The following is a 15,189-nucleotide window of genomic DNA, read 5'->3' as shown; positions in this document are numbered from 1 at the left end:
TGATCTTCTAAACATTACGAGTTTCAGCTTCGTTTATATCTTTGTTTGAATGACCATGGTAACGTTGCGGTATAGGAGAAATTTTGGTGTTTTCGAAGGTAGTTTCGTTGTATTTCAGTTGTTTTTCTAAAAATTTGAAATTATATGAAAGAAGTGCATGAAATTGAATTCACGGTGGTTTCAAGAACCAATTACTGGGCAATAGATTGATCATACTTGGATGGGTGGATCTCATTGGAAAACCAAGATGATGATAACGTATGAACGAAGCTTAAAATCAACGTCACTGCTGTTACTGACGTTTTTTTTTAAGGCTTTATTAAAGAGATTTTTAACCTTAGGCTAGTTCATCTCTAACTGTTACTGACGGTAGCTTCAAGAACCACTGGCCGAGCCAGAGGATTGGTGTGGATGCGTACTGCTATGTGCCAAATGTTAAGCGCGGTAAGCTGGATCGGAAGGCTGTCAAGCTTAGATTTATCGGATACAGTGGGTCTCAATTCTAGATGCTCAAAAAATCTAACACTAGCAAATCAAAATTCGAAAAAGCTTCTTTCATTTCGCGTATCATCTTTTTGCAGGAAATCTTCAGAATCGTCATCAATCTACTTTCTATCTACTCAGCGTGCGCGCAGCTATCCACAGCAAAACACAATCTTTCCTGCATCATAGATAGAGTCGCCCCCTTCGAATACAGTGAAGTATCGAAGTGGACGAGACGACAGGAAAGGTAACTATTAACCGTGATGTGAAATTTCTTACTTCTTGTGGGTCTACCCCAGGGTCGGTGGAAGAAAGTCTGGTTGTTCCATTCATCAGTTTCCAACGGGAAGCCAACAAGCGGATGAAGCAAGTGTCCGTGAAATTGAAGTGCAGTCCGCTGCCGTACGTATAGTTGAGAGCTAGGTCTGACGAAGACGTAGTGATTTTTGAACCAATTTGAACTGTCATAATAGTGCAAAAGCCTCAAATTCCAATATCAATCTGAATAAGAAATTAACCAGTCATAGACCCCCATACGGTACGAGAAAATACACAACTTAACAGCAGCAGTGACAATGTCACACATTTCCAGGGTCAGTTGTTTATAAACAGTTGCTACCGCGTCGTCAGCGATGCGCGCTGGCTTAACTAGGTGCTTCGCGAAAGGTCAAAGTAAACATTGATGAGTAAGCATCCTACATAGCCGTTCCTACCGCGAGGAGCATTAATTCTTGTTAAAAAAAACAGACACCGACTTTCCAAGAGAAAAGCTATCTGTCTCGCTTTATATGTACATACTGGAGAAAAACTATTGTGTAGAGTTTAAGTAACAAATTCATGTATAAAAGGTTTCGAAGAATAAAGAATCGGGGCAGTTGTTCTGATGAGTTATTATCCGAGGTTTGCTAGGTGCGGACGAGCACAGTTCCAACCTCAGGATAACTGATTCATCAAAGAGCTTTTTCCATACAGTAGAAATGGAATTGCACTGTCTTTCATTTTACGAAGAAAGAAAGACCACGCGAGTTGTTGCTCTACGTTGGGCACTTCAACACGGGAGTGAAACATGGATGCGCAACGGAGTATGGGCGCTTCAATAGAACCAGGTTTTACTTAGTTGAGGATGCTAATTTCAAATAACAGACTAAAGTGGTAATTTTTATACGATAGATGAGGAGGAGATGAAAGTATAGAATTGATAGTTCCGTTAAGCTGGGTTTAGATAGGGCAAGTCAATTGATCAAGTCAGTTGAATACATCTTGAACGTGTAAACCATGCCATTCAACTGATTTGATCAACTCACTTGAATTGAAAAAAAGTTGAACCAGACTCAGCTTTTCAAGCCAATTGAATTCAACTGAGTTGATCATTTGACTTGCCTAGTCTAAACCCAGTTTTAGAGTACGGCAGTGTGCAAATTGCATATAGAGAGTAGACAGCGAGCTAGGACAACTTTTAGGAAGGAACAAATCGGTTTTATCATTTCTCTTTACCAAACTCCCCCTTTGGAGAGGGATGGTGAGGGGCCACCACTGGCAAAAAGAGATGATCGCCGACCGCTCAAGTACCGACATGTGTTTGAAACAGTTCTACCGGCATCTGGAAGGCATCCAGTCGTAGGTTTGGAAATTGCAGCTATTGTTACCCCTACCACGGTATGTGCTCCTGTCATCGCCGACTTGACGATCTCGAGGGGACACGGGTGGGGTAGGTGCTGCTACTGTACCTTTCGACCAATGACAGTAATTGATGGTATGCTCCCATCCAGAGTTATGTACTTTGACTATTTGTTTAGTATTACTTCTGCGTGAAGTCAACGATTTACATTTTTTTTTAACTTTATTAGAGAGATTTTTAGCCGTTGGCTAGTTCATCTCTATAAAATGGGAGGCCCCAGAGGGGGGTTCCACCAGCAAATTTTGTTACGGAGTTGGCTTACAATTCACATGTACTCAAATAGAAGCAATTAAAACAGATTCCAGTAAAAAGACTAACAATACAGGCAACGAGAAGAAAAAAAACAATCTGGTACATCAAAGTTAGGTAGGGTTTTGAAAGAGATCGGAGCTTCACCGTAGGAGGGGTAATCCCCCGTCCGGTAGAGATGTACCGTCAGCAAAAACAAAGTTAAAAGGACCTAAATGTTGTTGTATAACCCAGCGTCCTTGAGGAAATAAATAACTGTCGCTAAAGTGGAAGGTTCGTCGCCCAGTATGTCCCTAATGCTGTTGGGAAGTGCGTACTGATCCCTTAGTTGTTGGTATTGCGGACACAGGCATATGATGTGTTCCACCGATGCAGTGGTTCCGCAAACGTAGCACATTCTGTGGAACTGCGTCCCACCAAAACTATGTGAGATCCTTGTATGGCCTGTCCTAAGACGAGAAACCACCTTCTGGTCCCGTAGTTTCGACATATCCGTCCACTTGCTTGTCGTTCCTTTGATTCTTCGGATGAAGAGGGATTGGGCACCACTCTGCTTCCCAGGCTTCCCACACTTTGCAGACTATCCATCGCTTATGTCCTGTAGTGGCACTTCGTCGGTGTAACGGGGGCCAGCTGTCGGCTTCGCTGTTGCCTGGGATACCGCAATGCCCAGGGATCCAGGAAAACACCGTGTTGGGAGGTGTGGCCTCCACAATACCCTGTATCCAGGGGTGAGTCATGGTCTCCGATGTAAGGGCTTGTATCAAGCTGTACAAATCGGATAGCACCAGTATGGGCCGGTCCGAGGGTGTTGTAACGGCAACAAAGATGGCCGCAGCTTCAGCGGAGAAAACCGAGCATTGTGGTGGTAGGCTGCTACTCATCGGTGCTGAAATTCCGGCTACTCCAATTCCGACCCCGGCTCGGGAAAGCGATCCGTCTGTGTATATGTGGGCATGGGTTGGATAGTCCGAGCCTAGCAGTTCGGCTATTGTTCTCTTCAGCGCTGCAGAGGTATCTCCAGCCTTGAACCTGCTTTTTATCCGACTATCGATTTTTGGTGGAGGTATGCTCCAACTTTTGTCTCCGTACCAGTGGACCTTGGCCACTGGGGGGAGCTCCGAATTGGCAGTCATGCGGAGGAGTCTGTTCCCCTCAACGAGGAGAAAGATCCTGTCATTTCCGGAGGTCATTGCGGTAAAGGCAGCGGCTTTCGTTGCAATTGCTGCGGTTATACGATGGCAGAAGGGCAGAATACCCGCTTCGATGCATGCGGCATCGGCGGGCGTTGACGGAAGAAGACCGGAGACAATCCGAACGTAGGTGTTAAAAGTTGGTGCTAGTATCAGCTTTTCGGTGGCGATGCAGTCATCTCAAGACCGTACAGTAGGCGACTATCGATGACGGCTCTTGCAACCCGGAAACGAGTGTCACGATTGTTAGACCGGTGGGGGCGAGAGATAGTGCGGATCAAGTTGATCCTACTGCGGCAGTTGTTCTTGATCGCCTTAAAGTGCTGCTCGAAGTTGAGGGACCGGTCAACAAGTACCCCCAGAATACGGACCGTCTTCTTCAGTGGTATTGGCTGGTTTTGAACTTTAATAGGTGGCCTGCTGACACGGTGCCGGGATGGACACACGTGGCACCTGACGCTTTTCGTGGCCGAAAGCTGGAAACCTACCGCGCTGGCCCACCTGGCTACAGCGGAGACTGCTGCCTGGGCCTTGATCCTGTTGCGTGCTGCTGTTGGGCCGGTAGTTACGATAAGTACATCGTCTGCATACACGAAAATGTAAACATTTTTCGGCAGTCCTCCGAAAACTCCGTTCATGGCCACAAGGAAGAGGGTAACGGCGATAACTGAACCTTGAGGGACGCCCGTCTCTTCTCTGAAAAGCTGGGACCTCGTGTTGCCCACTGCGCCTCTGAAAGAGCAATCGGTCAGGAAATTTTTGATGAAGTGGACCATGGGTCCACACAGCCCCCAGTTGACAAGCTGCTCTAAGACGAGGGGCGTCCACGTCCTGTTGAAGGCCTTCGATATATACAGCGAGACGATCTCGGTGTGGAGACCGCTATCGTTGGCACTCTTGAGGACCTCCCCTAATGTTGCAAAATAAGTTGATGTTCCGTACCCTTGAAGGAAGGCGTGCTGTCGATGGTTTAGAAGGTTTTCGGCTTCAAGGAAATGCTTTAGCCTCCTGTTGACCATTCGCTCCAGAACCTTGGCCATACAGCATGTCAAGGCTATTGGCCGGAACTTGCTAGCTTCACGGGTTGTTTCATTGGCTTTTGGGATGGGGATGACTAAGCTCTCTTTCCACGACGCTGGATACGAGTTGGTGAGCCAGAGCTTGTTGAAAAGCTCCAGCATCCGTAGCTGGCCTGGCGTTGGTAACCTCTTGAGTAGAGGGTACCCGATTTCGTCGGGACCCGCCGACTTTCCGTTGCTGCAGCGGAGGGCATGCTGCAATTCCTGCCAGGAGAATGCCTGGTTGATGTCCGAGTTTCCAGCGTCAGAAGAAACAGAAAAACTTGCAATGGATGACGTCGAAGGCTTAGTTTTCCGCTTGAATTCGTCTTCGTACTTCTCGATGGCTGCGAGATCGGCAAAGTACGAGCCGAGTTCGTCCGCTACAATTGCAGGGTCAGAAACAGCTTCACCGTTAATCTGTACGTGGAGCGGTGTCATGCGCCGTTTCCCACTGAGGGCGTTGACATGCCTCCATAAGTCGGCAGAAGACTGTGACGAATTCATTCCTTCCAGAAAGTCCATCCAGCTGGTTCGTTTGGCGACACGGATTTCTTGCCGGCATTGATTGTGCGACTCATGGTAGTGACGGAGAGCGTCCTCGCGATCGGGATGTCCGATAGGAAGGCGCTTTACACGGCGAAGTGCTTTACGCCGGGCTTTAACGGCTTTCCTCGTATCTTCATTCCATCAGCGTAGCGCTTTTCGCCCCGGAACGCTGCTGGTCTTTGGGATGGTTGCTGTTGCTGCTTCGATTTACATAGTTGAAGATGCTAATTTAAATAACAGACTAAATTGGTAATTTTTATACGATACCTTAATGTGGTGGTTTCAACAGGACAATGGTCCGAAACACACGTCCAAAATTGCAACACAATGGTTCCAGCAACACAACATCCGGGTTCTACCGTGGCCATCCAACTCTCCATACTTAAATCCCATCGAAAATTTATGGGAGATAGTGAATCGCAGGGTCAGATGTGGTGCTACCTTTAAAAATACAAACGAATTATTTTTGGCACTTATCAAAGCTTGGAATGAGATTCCACAAGACACTATTAACAATCTAATTGACTCTATGCCTCGACGTTGTGCGGCGGTTTTAAAGAATCATGGCTACGCCACGAAATATTGAATATTTTCATTTTCGATTTTAGTTGTTCCATTGGTTGCTTAACTTTTGTCGTGAAAGGAAAAGAGTGTAATCTGTTATTTCTATAATTATTGCATAATCAAATCAAATTGAACAATAAAATCATGAGCCTTTTATAATACTCTCGTTTTTATTTTATTTGTAAGAGATAGATTATTTCTAATACAATATAAAAGTTGAATAAAATATAAACTATTTTGATCACTCCATTAGTTGCTTAACTTTTGTCCGACACTGTTTATCACGTAACATAGGCTGGCTTGCAATGAGCACTCATACATAGAATTTCCAGTGAAAACTAGATGTATGAGTGCTCATTGCAAGCAGGGTTGCTTCCACTCACTTGCTATAAAAAAGTATTTTTCGGAATTATGCAATCATTAGATGTTATAATGATATGTTGTATTAGTAAGTAACAAGAAGAGGGTGTAAAGTATGTGTTTGACTCATAAAACCTGTCAATTTCGCTTTCAGAGCGTCACAATCAGCGATCTTATGATTCGTGAGCGTTCACTCAGAATGAGCGCTCACGAGTCGTAAAATCGCTGATTGTGACGCACAAAAAGCAATATTGACCGATTTTATTTGTCAAACATATACTTCATGACCTCTTCTTGTAACTTACAAGTACTAATTAGCATAATACTATTTCATGATTCCATAATTCCGAAAAACATTTTTTTATAGCAAGTGAGTGGAAGTAACCCTGATTGCAAGACACCGTATATCACGTGATATACGCTGTAATGTGAACGGGGTATTAGATTAAATTTAATACAGTGCGAAACTGAACTTTTTGTTAGTGTGAACCTTAACTTGAGCTGGGTTTTAAAAACAAACGAGCAAACTGACGTTTGTCAGAAAACAAGCAGACTCAATCTTGATACCCGATCCAGGTTGGAACTGAATAATAAACGAATTCGCTATAAGAAGGGGCTGATTGAATATTACATTTTAAAATGATAGATTGCAGCTCTGAGGGCGAAGTTATTTCTAGCTCGTCAGCAGAGCACAACAGAAACATCACAGACAAACAGACATAACACATTGAATATTTCTCACATTAAAACATCGTCGCTAAAACATAACCGCCATCTGTTGAGTACACTGTAGTGGGCACTACGCTGAACAGATGGCGCTAGTGTGTAAACGTCAAACGCAAGGGAATTGACTATGCGGTGGCGGTACTGTACTACCAACTACGCTACTTTTAAATTGTCCGTTAAATGCTTGTTCGATGAACAACTTGCAAGAGTTATGTCTGTTTGTCTGTGGAAACATCATACATCGATAGCTGCATTTTATTCATATTCTCATCTATTATTAAATTCAATCAACACTCTTTGCCCTTGATCTATCATATTCATTGCATCAATCGCCATTTGTTACACGCAGCTACCGCACCTGACAGCATACGTTTATAAGTAAAGAGAAATCTTAGTATGCTTTGAGTATTCCACCAAACATCGTTCCTGAAATTGTGTCACTCCGAAAACCAATCAGTCGAACTTGTACTGCTGGTGTAAATGGAAGACTTTGAACGAACTCTGGTAGTTATCAAACCAGATGCAATGAAGCATAAGAACGTGATTGTTCGTCGCATTATAGACGCCGGATTTACCATCCTGCAATCAAGAATAGTCAGACTAACTCCGGAGCAGGCATCAGAGTTTTATCGCGCCAAGAAAATCCATTCTTGCTATCATGCCTGGATAGCAGCGCTGACTGAAGGACCAATACAGGCCATGTGTGTTTCGAAGATTAACGCTGTTTCTGATCTGCTGTGGCTGATCGGCCCCGAACGGTACCAGGACGCCATCAAAAAGGCACCGGGATCATTGCGCGCTATGTTTGCCGATAGTAGAAACGAGCTGCAAAATGCCGTTCACGGAAGTGAGGATACAAGTAGTGCACACTTTGAAATAAATTTCTTCTTTCCATCGCTTCTATTGGAACCGATTTTCAACGATCAACGATTAAACAACTATCTATCGGCTATGGTAAATCCAGTTTTGATGCAAGGACTTTACACACTGGCCAAAGAGCGTCCAAAAGATCCGATTATGTGGTTTTCAAACTGGCTTCTATCGAATAATCCCTACAAGCCAAAAATATCATCCAGCACATCTGAGCCATAGTATGGTATCCAGGAAGCCAAATTTGAAGTGCCCATCTCGAAAGATGGCTGTGGTATACAGAGTTGGTACAGAATAATAATAATAATAAAAAAAAATAAAAAAATACAAGAAATATTTTCATTTTTCATTTTTTTTTAATGATGTACAAGGGGGTCAAGGGCCATGTAACCGATGTGACCGGGGCTTATAAAGGATGTCACTTCACGGTGAAAAGTTGTCACTTGTCGTCACGGTGAAGTGATTCCCATTTGATTTGTACGGTAATCACGGCTCTTATTCTGAGTATCACTTGCTTATCACCGTGTAGTGACACCCGTAATAAGGCCCACCGTCCATAATACACCAGGGAGAAGGAGGGGAGTGAGCATCACAGCGTCTTTACCCATGGGGGTTAAAAAATCCTTCGTGATCACATGCGATAAACCTCAAGAATTGTAGAAAGGAAAATTGTTTGGGTAGGTTTTATGTGGAAAGCTATAAAATTACATATCGTTGCACAATGGCATCGTTTTGTTTGGGCTCTCGTCACATATGGTTCCGAATACATCACAAACTCCCTTATTACGAGCGTCCCTTCACGGTAAAAACGAAGTGAAGTGACCAGTTGTCACTTCACCGTGAAGTGACATCGGTAATAAGGGCCAAAGTCAATGAAAAAGATATTTAAAAGGTTATTGTTGATTTTTAAACTGTGGTAGTGATTTTTTAATTCAGGAAACATTATTGTTATGAGTATTTCCTAATGATAACAAACATTTTGCGTATACACCAGTAAGACCTTTTCGTGTTGCGTTACTGGTATAAGATCTACCTCAGAAGCCTAGTTCTGATAAATTCAAACTATAAGGGAACAAGATTTTTCAGCAATCAAAGGAACACATTTTAGTCCTTGTTACTTTTTATCTAATACCATTGACAGACATACAAAGCAGTACCGTTGTACTCCTTTAATCTAATACCTCAAAACGTACAATTTGAGGTACTAGCTTAAAGAAGTACAACGGTAGTACAACCATAGAGGTAACTCTAAGACTAGTAGGTCCCGAAGAAAATCATTATTATTTTTGGCTCACTCAGTACCAGAACAACGGTCCCAAGCAGTCCCAAGCTATTTCACTCACCCCTGCATGTTCTGCATGAATCCACACACCCCTGATGTTATCTGTCAAACTTTCATAGCGAATCAAAACAAACATAGTGTAGTAATAGAATTTCAACTAGAATAGGGTACGTTAATCGTTTGCTTGGGACCAATAGGCTACTAAAGTGGTGAGCCAATTTAAAATCGTTAGTTTCGTATTGATTGTTGGTACAACCAACAATCAATACGAAACTAACGATTTTAAATTGGCTCACTACTTGACTACCCAACTAACATTTTCAGCTTTGTAAGCCAACTTTTCCAGCGTTGTGCTGTAAAGTAGCTGAAAAGAAGCTGCAGATACAGCTACAAGCAAAAGCTAGCAAAATAGTTTTGGAGAGCGTTTACTCAACTTTCTCACAACCATTATTCAATTTGTCAGTCGCACTGAATAACATCAGCCAATAAACGCTAATGTCACTTCTATACACACACTAATCAACTTTCCACTTGTAGCTGCAAAACAAAGCTAACAAAGTGAATATATTACTCATTTGATGGCTTCTACACAACCAACCACTCTTGCTGAATAACATAAACATCAAAAGTGCTTTTTCAACAACTAAACAACCTGTACTCAGCTTATAAACTGTGTTAGAGCAACTTAGGAAGCATTTTCACAGTCAACTAGGTTTATTTTTAGACGTGTGCAGTTTTACAGCTTTTACTCTGCTCTTTTATAACTAGTCGAGAAAAGTGATTCATGTGCACTATCATAAAGCCTCTACTCAGCGATTTTGTTGTAGAAGGGAATGTTGATTTGTTTACATAAGTTCAAAGTGTTGGCGTAGCACAGTTGGTAGTGTCAAGGTTTGCCAATGAGGTCGTCTCGAGTTCGATTCCAGGTTCCGGTGCAGGGTAAATAATTTGGTGATGATTTGTAACTAATTCCGATTAATTTGATTCACAGCAAATTAAACTCAATAAATTCCTTCATAAAAAAGCGTAAACAGTATTTAACCCGGCTTCAAGAGAAAGCTGTGTAGTGATTATTGTACAAACGGGAAGAGGTTGAATAAGCGCCTTTCAAGTTCACACACAACTAAGCAGCAGGATAACAGCTGTATAGAAGCGTTAATGGATATGCAATAAGAGCTTCTCCCGACTGTTCCCAACAGCCATAAGTAGCTGACTAAGTTCGCCAGATTTGCTTGTATAGAGGTTGAGTAAAGGTTTCCTCATATCGTACAACGTTTGAATACAGCTTGAGACTGTATAAATGAAATGAGTAAAGCGTTTACATTGTAAAAATTGTTAGTTGGGTAGCCTATTGGTCCCAAGCAAACGATTAACGTACCCTATTCTAGTCGAAATTCTAGTACTACGCAATGTTTGTTTTGATTCGCTATGAAAGTTTGACAGATAAAATGAGGGGTTATTGGTTTTTCCTATGTTTCGAGGGGTGAATCGATTAGCTTGGGACCGAAGAGAGTACCAGAGCTGAGCCAAAAAGTTGAGCAAGTTATTTCGTGACCTTCTAGTCTTAGAGTTACCTCTATGGTACAACAGTGTACTTGGTATGTCTGTACAAGGTATAAGAGAAAGAGGAGACAATAAGGGGACTTTTATGAACCAATCTTCTGTCAAATGTGAACCAGCGCCTGATTGGTCGAGCGAACGTATAGAAACGCGAGAATTTTTACAACAGGGAATCTATTTTCTTGTATTTTGACAGTCGACTGCGTCGCTCATAATGAAATAGTTTTTGCACGGTCGTTTCCGCGAGAGAAGAAGAACACGTCACAGACAAAAAGAAGCCAGTTGTCTCCTCTTCCTCTTAGCTTTTGATGCCTTGTTAATAGTGACAAGATTCGGAGAAGACAAGACCAGGCTTGCTTCCACTCACTTGCTATAAAAAAATGATTTTCGGAATTTTGGAATCATTAGTTGTTATAATGATATTTTGTACTTGTTCGATACAAGAAAAGTTTGAAAGGTAAGTGTTTGACACATAAAACCTGCCAAATTCGCTTTCAGATAGTCACAATCAGCGATTTTATGACTTGCAAGCGCTCACTCTGAGTCAACGCTCACGAATCATAAAATCGCTAATTGTGACACTCTGAAAGCGAAATTGACAGGTTTCATGTGTCAAACACATACTTTACAACCTCTTCTTTTAATTTACAAATGCAACATATCATAATAACCTCTCTTGATTTTATAATTCCGGAAAACATTTTTTTATAGCAAGTGAGTGGAAGCAACCCTGGACAAGACCAACAATTTAAAAGGACTGAACTTCTCGTTAATAAAGAATACTAAACTAAACTAAAAGGACTGAACTTCATTTTGTAAACAAACCTTGGAAGGTCATTTTGTCGCGACCAACAATTGAAATGGCCTTAACTCCATTTTCTCGCGAACCGAAGTACGCCAACGCAAACCTACAAAATGATCAGGTAGGGGAAATTCTCCTCTACCCGATTGTGTTTTAGACTTGTTACTAACATAATCGGGGAAAAAATTTCCCATTATTTTTTTCGATCAAAACTATTACAGAGTAATGAAATTGTTATAGGGTAAGGTCACTTTACTATGGTGGGGTAATGCTCTTCAGTTGTCAAACTGGCGTCCAAGCAAGAGGAGCACCACATCAAAATTTTGCACGTGCTTCGCGAAAATCCGAACTACTCGCGCCGGCCCATTAAGCACAACTCGCACTTAGTATTTCTTAATCTAGCGCAGTTTAGCACCAAACGGAATGTTATTATTACTGATGGCTTCCTAATTTATTTACCTTTCCGTATGTATCGTAAGATTTGATAATGAGAAACCAATCGTTGAGATATTGTCAAAAGTATATAACACTGCTTCTTGACGCCAAACTCGGCCTACGGATTCTAAACTCGGCCAATGAATTCACTTCGGCCTATCCGATGAAGATAAAAATTGATTCGGTCTTTTGTTTTTGGGAATAATGGGTGCAAACCTTCATATCACGCGTTCTCATTGACTTCGTTCCGTTGCTTATTAACTAAAGTATCGTAACAAACACAAAATTGACTTGTTAACTCTGAAATAATGGATTTTTTTGAAGTTTTCTGCTCGATAGGTCCAAAATGGGCGATTAGGCCGATTGAAGTGCACCCACTTTGATGTGATATCAAAATTAATTTTTGGCTGTGTGTTTTTATGTGGTTGTGTGTACTTTTCCTTTTCCTTTTCGAAATTTTCCAAAATTTGTTTAAGATTGTGTTGGAGTTGCCATGGTTATTGTATTTGATGAGTTTGTTCCAATTTAAAAACAATCCGCTTGTTTCCTGGCGGGATAACCTCAATCGCGCGTGATCCATTTAGCGGTTTTAGTTAGAACATAAGAAAAGCGATACTGTCGGCAAGGTGTGCATCCTAATGATGATGATGATAGCCCCACCTCTTCCCCTTATGCAAAAACATAGTTGAGTCTTGTGGATGATAAGACATTACGATTTATCCCAGGCTACTTACTATTGTCGAAAATCGTAACTGATAGATCTTGGGCGTAACGGTTCGCAATGTTTTAAAAAATAGGGCGCACGCTTGATCCAGTTTGGGTTACAGTATTGACTGCTTTCGAGAACATAATTTAATTTGAATAGCTTGTTTAACCAGAGCTTACACAATCGGTCATAGCTTGTTATGATAGTTTAGTTTTCGGATTTGAAAGATCGTCGATTGCAGTGGCTTGTTTATTGAGCAAAAAAAAAAAAACGCGGTGCTTTCATATTAAAGAGATTTTGGTAAAATTGCTTATTTATCGTGTATTTTGCGAAACTTGTCGTCAACGTCGGTACCGGGTTTGAAAGGTTACAACAAATCGAATAACGGTATGATGTGATATGAGGGGCTCGGTGGCCTTAGCACCGTTTTTGCTTAGTGAGCAGAACATCATGAGTCTAATCTCAGGCCCATCCACATTCAAGATTCGTCAATCGTTTTAATTGTTAATATGACTACATGTAGTAACAAACAAAACATCTTTTTAAATCAGAATTCGAACAGCATGTTATATAAGTGTATTGTAAGTGATGCAGAAACCATCTCAAACTTTGAATGAGCTCTGTAAATGTTTTCTGGCTACTTCTCAGATTCAAAGTTATATAAATGTGCATCTTACTTTTATAATACCATAACAAAACACGAAAAGATGCTAGATCGGTTTTCATAAAGGAGTTCAAATGATAATTCAGATGCCGCTTCCAGTACTTTTCAAAACATCGTTATGACGAACCAAATAGTGGCACCGGTGGTGTAGTGGTAAGCGTGATTGCCTCTCACCCCAGCGGCGCCGACGGGATGTTCTCAGGCATAACGAAGAACATTGTAGATAGTAATCCTAAGTAAGTCATCTTTCGAAATTAGTCTAGTTAGGAAGGTACAAACCTATCGCGCTAATGCCCAATTTTTTTAAATTATAATTTTATTTTCCAAAACATGTGATAAGACCGAGGGGGACGACTCTATCTACGATGCAAAAAAGATTGTGTTTTGCTGTGGCTAGCTGCGCGCACGCTGAGTAGATAGGAAGAAGATTTATGACGATTCTGAAGATTTCCTGCAAAAAGATGATGCGCGATGCAAATAGATGACCATAATCTACTTTTATAAGCTCCTCCTATACAGACGGCTCTAGATTGGATAATCGTGTAGGAGCAGGGGTAACAAGTCCAGGTATAAATATCTCAATTTCTATGGGCTATTGACCTATCGTGATCCAAGCAGAAGTTCAAGCAATTTTTGAATGTTCTAAAATTTGCTTGCGTAGAAATTATAGACATTCGAATATCTGCATTATGTCTGATAACCAAGCAGCACTAAATGCTTTGAAATCAGCAACATGTAATTCTAAACTTGTATGGGAATGTGCAATGTCACTCCAAAAATTAACCTGCCAAAACCAAGTGAACTTATTTTGGGTTCCTGGTCACTGTGGAATTCAAGGGAATGAAAATGCCGACACACTAGCTTGGAACAACACTCTCATTGCTAGGCAGTCGAAACGGTTTATTAATCCGAGCATTTCAATGACTAGCAAAATTCTTTTACTATCAAAGAAAAATCTCAGTATGTACACTGGTTTAATAACAGGGCACTGTCAATGTGAATATCACTTGGAGTTAATAGGAAAACTTCAAGATGACATGTGTCGATTATGTGGCATAGAAAAAGAAGACTCTGAACACCTGCTATGCTCTTGTACAGCAATCTTCAATAAGAGGCGTATTTTTCTGGATAAGGAGCTGAAAAAACCCTTTGATATTTGGAATTCAGTTCCCAGTCAAGTAGTGCTATTCATTTGAAATGTAATACCTGACTGAGCAAATGCTTTCGGTCAGTCTATGTCGGTCGCAATATTAAAACGGGGAATATATCACAATAGATCTAAGTACTGGTCGCAGTGATCAAAATACCCAACACGCAAAAAAAAGCTCCTCCTCTCGCTTGATTTTCTACCATGCGTGAGAACTTGATGGAAGAATACATTTTAGCCATTTAATTTTATTGGTTATTACGATGTTTTTCAAAACTTGTTACATAACCATTGATTTGTTTTATAACGCTTCGAAACTTGCGCTTTTTCAGTTGCATAAAAGAATGAAATGAAGTATTTTCAAATCTAATTCAACACTCATATATGTTTTAGGCAGTATGTTTAACACCTTTATGACAAGTTGTCATTGTCATTGACAGACTTTCACACGATTTTAACAAAATTGTTTTTCACAAAGTCACTGACAGACTTGGTCATCACAAAAACCTTCGTCAAAATCTTATTCATTTTTTCGTCAATGACAAAGGTTTACCTGGTTACCAAAAGTGTAATTTCGTGCATTCTGTGTTACATTATTGTTATTCAAGCAGTTCAGGACTTAGATGCTTGTTCATTTTAAGGGCTTCATGTAATAGTTTTGCTCAAGTCATTGAATTTCGTTACAAATAAAAATACAATAAAAAAATCTATACATGTTCGTCACTGACAGCATTCCCGAGCAAAGTCTGAGATCAAATTGAAATCTAAATTCGATATTGTGATTTCGCTGATAATGATTACTCAGGTTGCTGTCGTTTTGGTCGTTTCAACTGTTAAAATATCAAAATTGAGATTAAAAAATC

At 41.0% G+C, this 15,189-nt stretch overlaps 1 protein-coding gene across 1 annotated transcript; it reads left to right on the top strand.

Annotated features, from left to right (window-relative positions):
* The first annotated feature begins 7,340 nt into the window (after positions 1 to 7,340).
* Positions 7,341 to 7,955, top strand: LOC135712491 (nucleoside diphosphate kinase homolog 5). The gene has a single exon (XM_065235432.1). The coding sequence runs from the start codon at positions 7,341 to 7,343 to the stop codon at positions 7,950 to 7,952; it is 612 nt and encodes a 203-aa protein (XP_065091504.1). The 3' UTR covers positions 7,953 to 7,955.
* Positions 7,956 to 15,189: the final 7,234 nt, after the last annotated feature.

Source organism: Ochlerotatus camptorhynchus, unplaced genomic scaffold (assembly GCF_037179485.1).
Source record: "Ochlerotatus camptorhynchus isolate MF236.1 unplaced genomic scaffold, CSIRO-AGI_Acam_v1.1 ptg000485l, whole genome shotgun sequence".
Classification (NCBI taxonomy): Eukaryota; Metazoa; Arthropoda; class Insecta; order Diptera; family Culicidae; genus Ochlerotatus; species Ochlerotatus camptorhynchus.
This window is presented reverse-complemented; position numbering and strand designations above follow the sequence as displayed.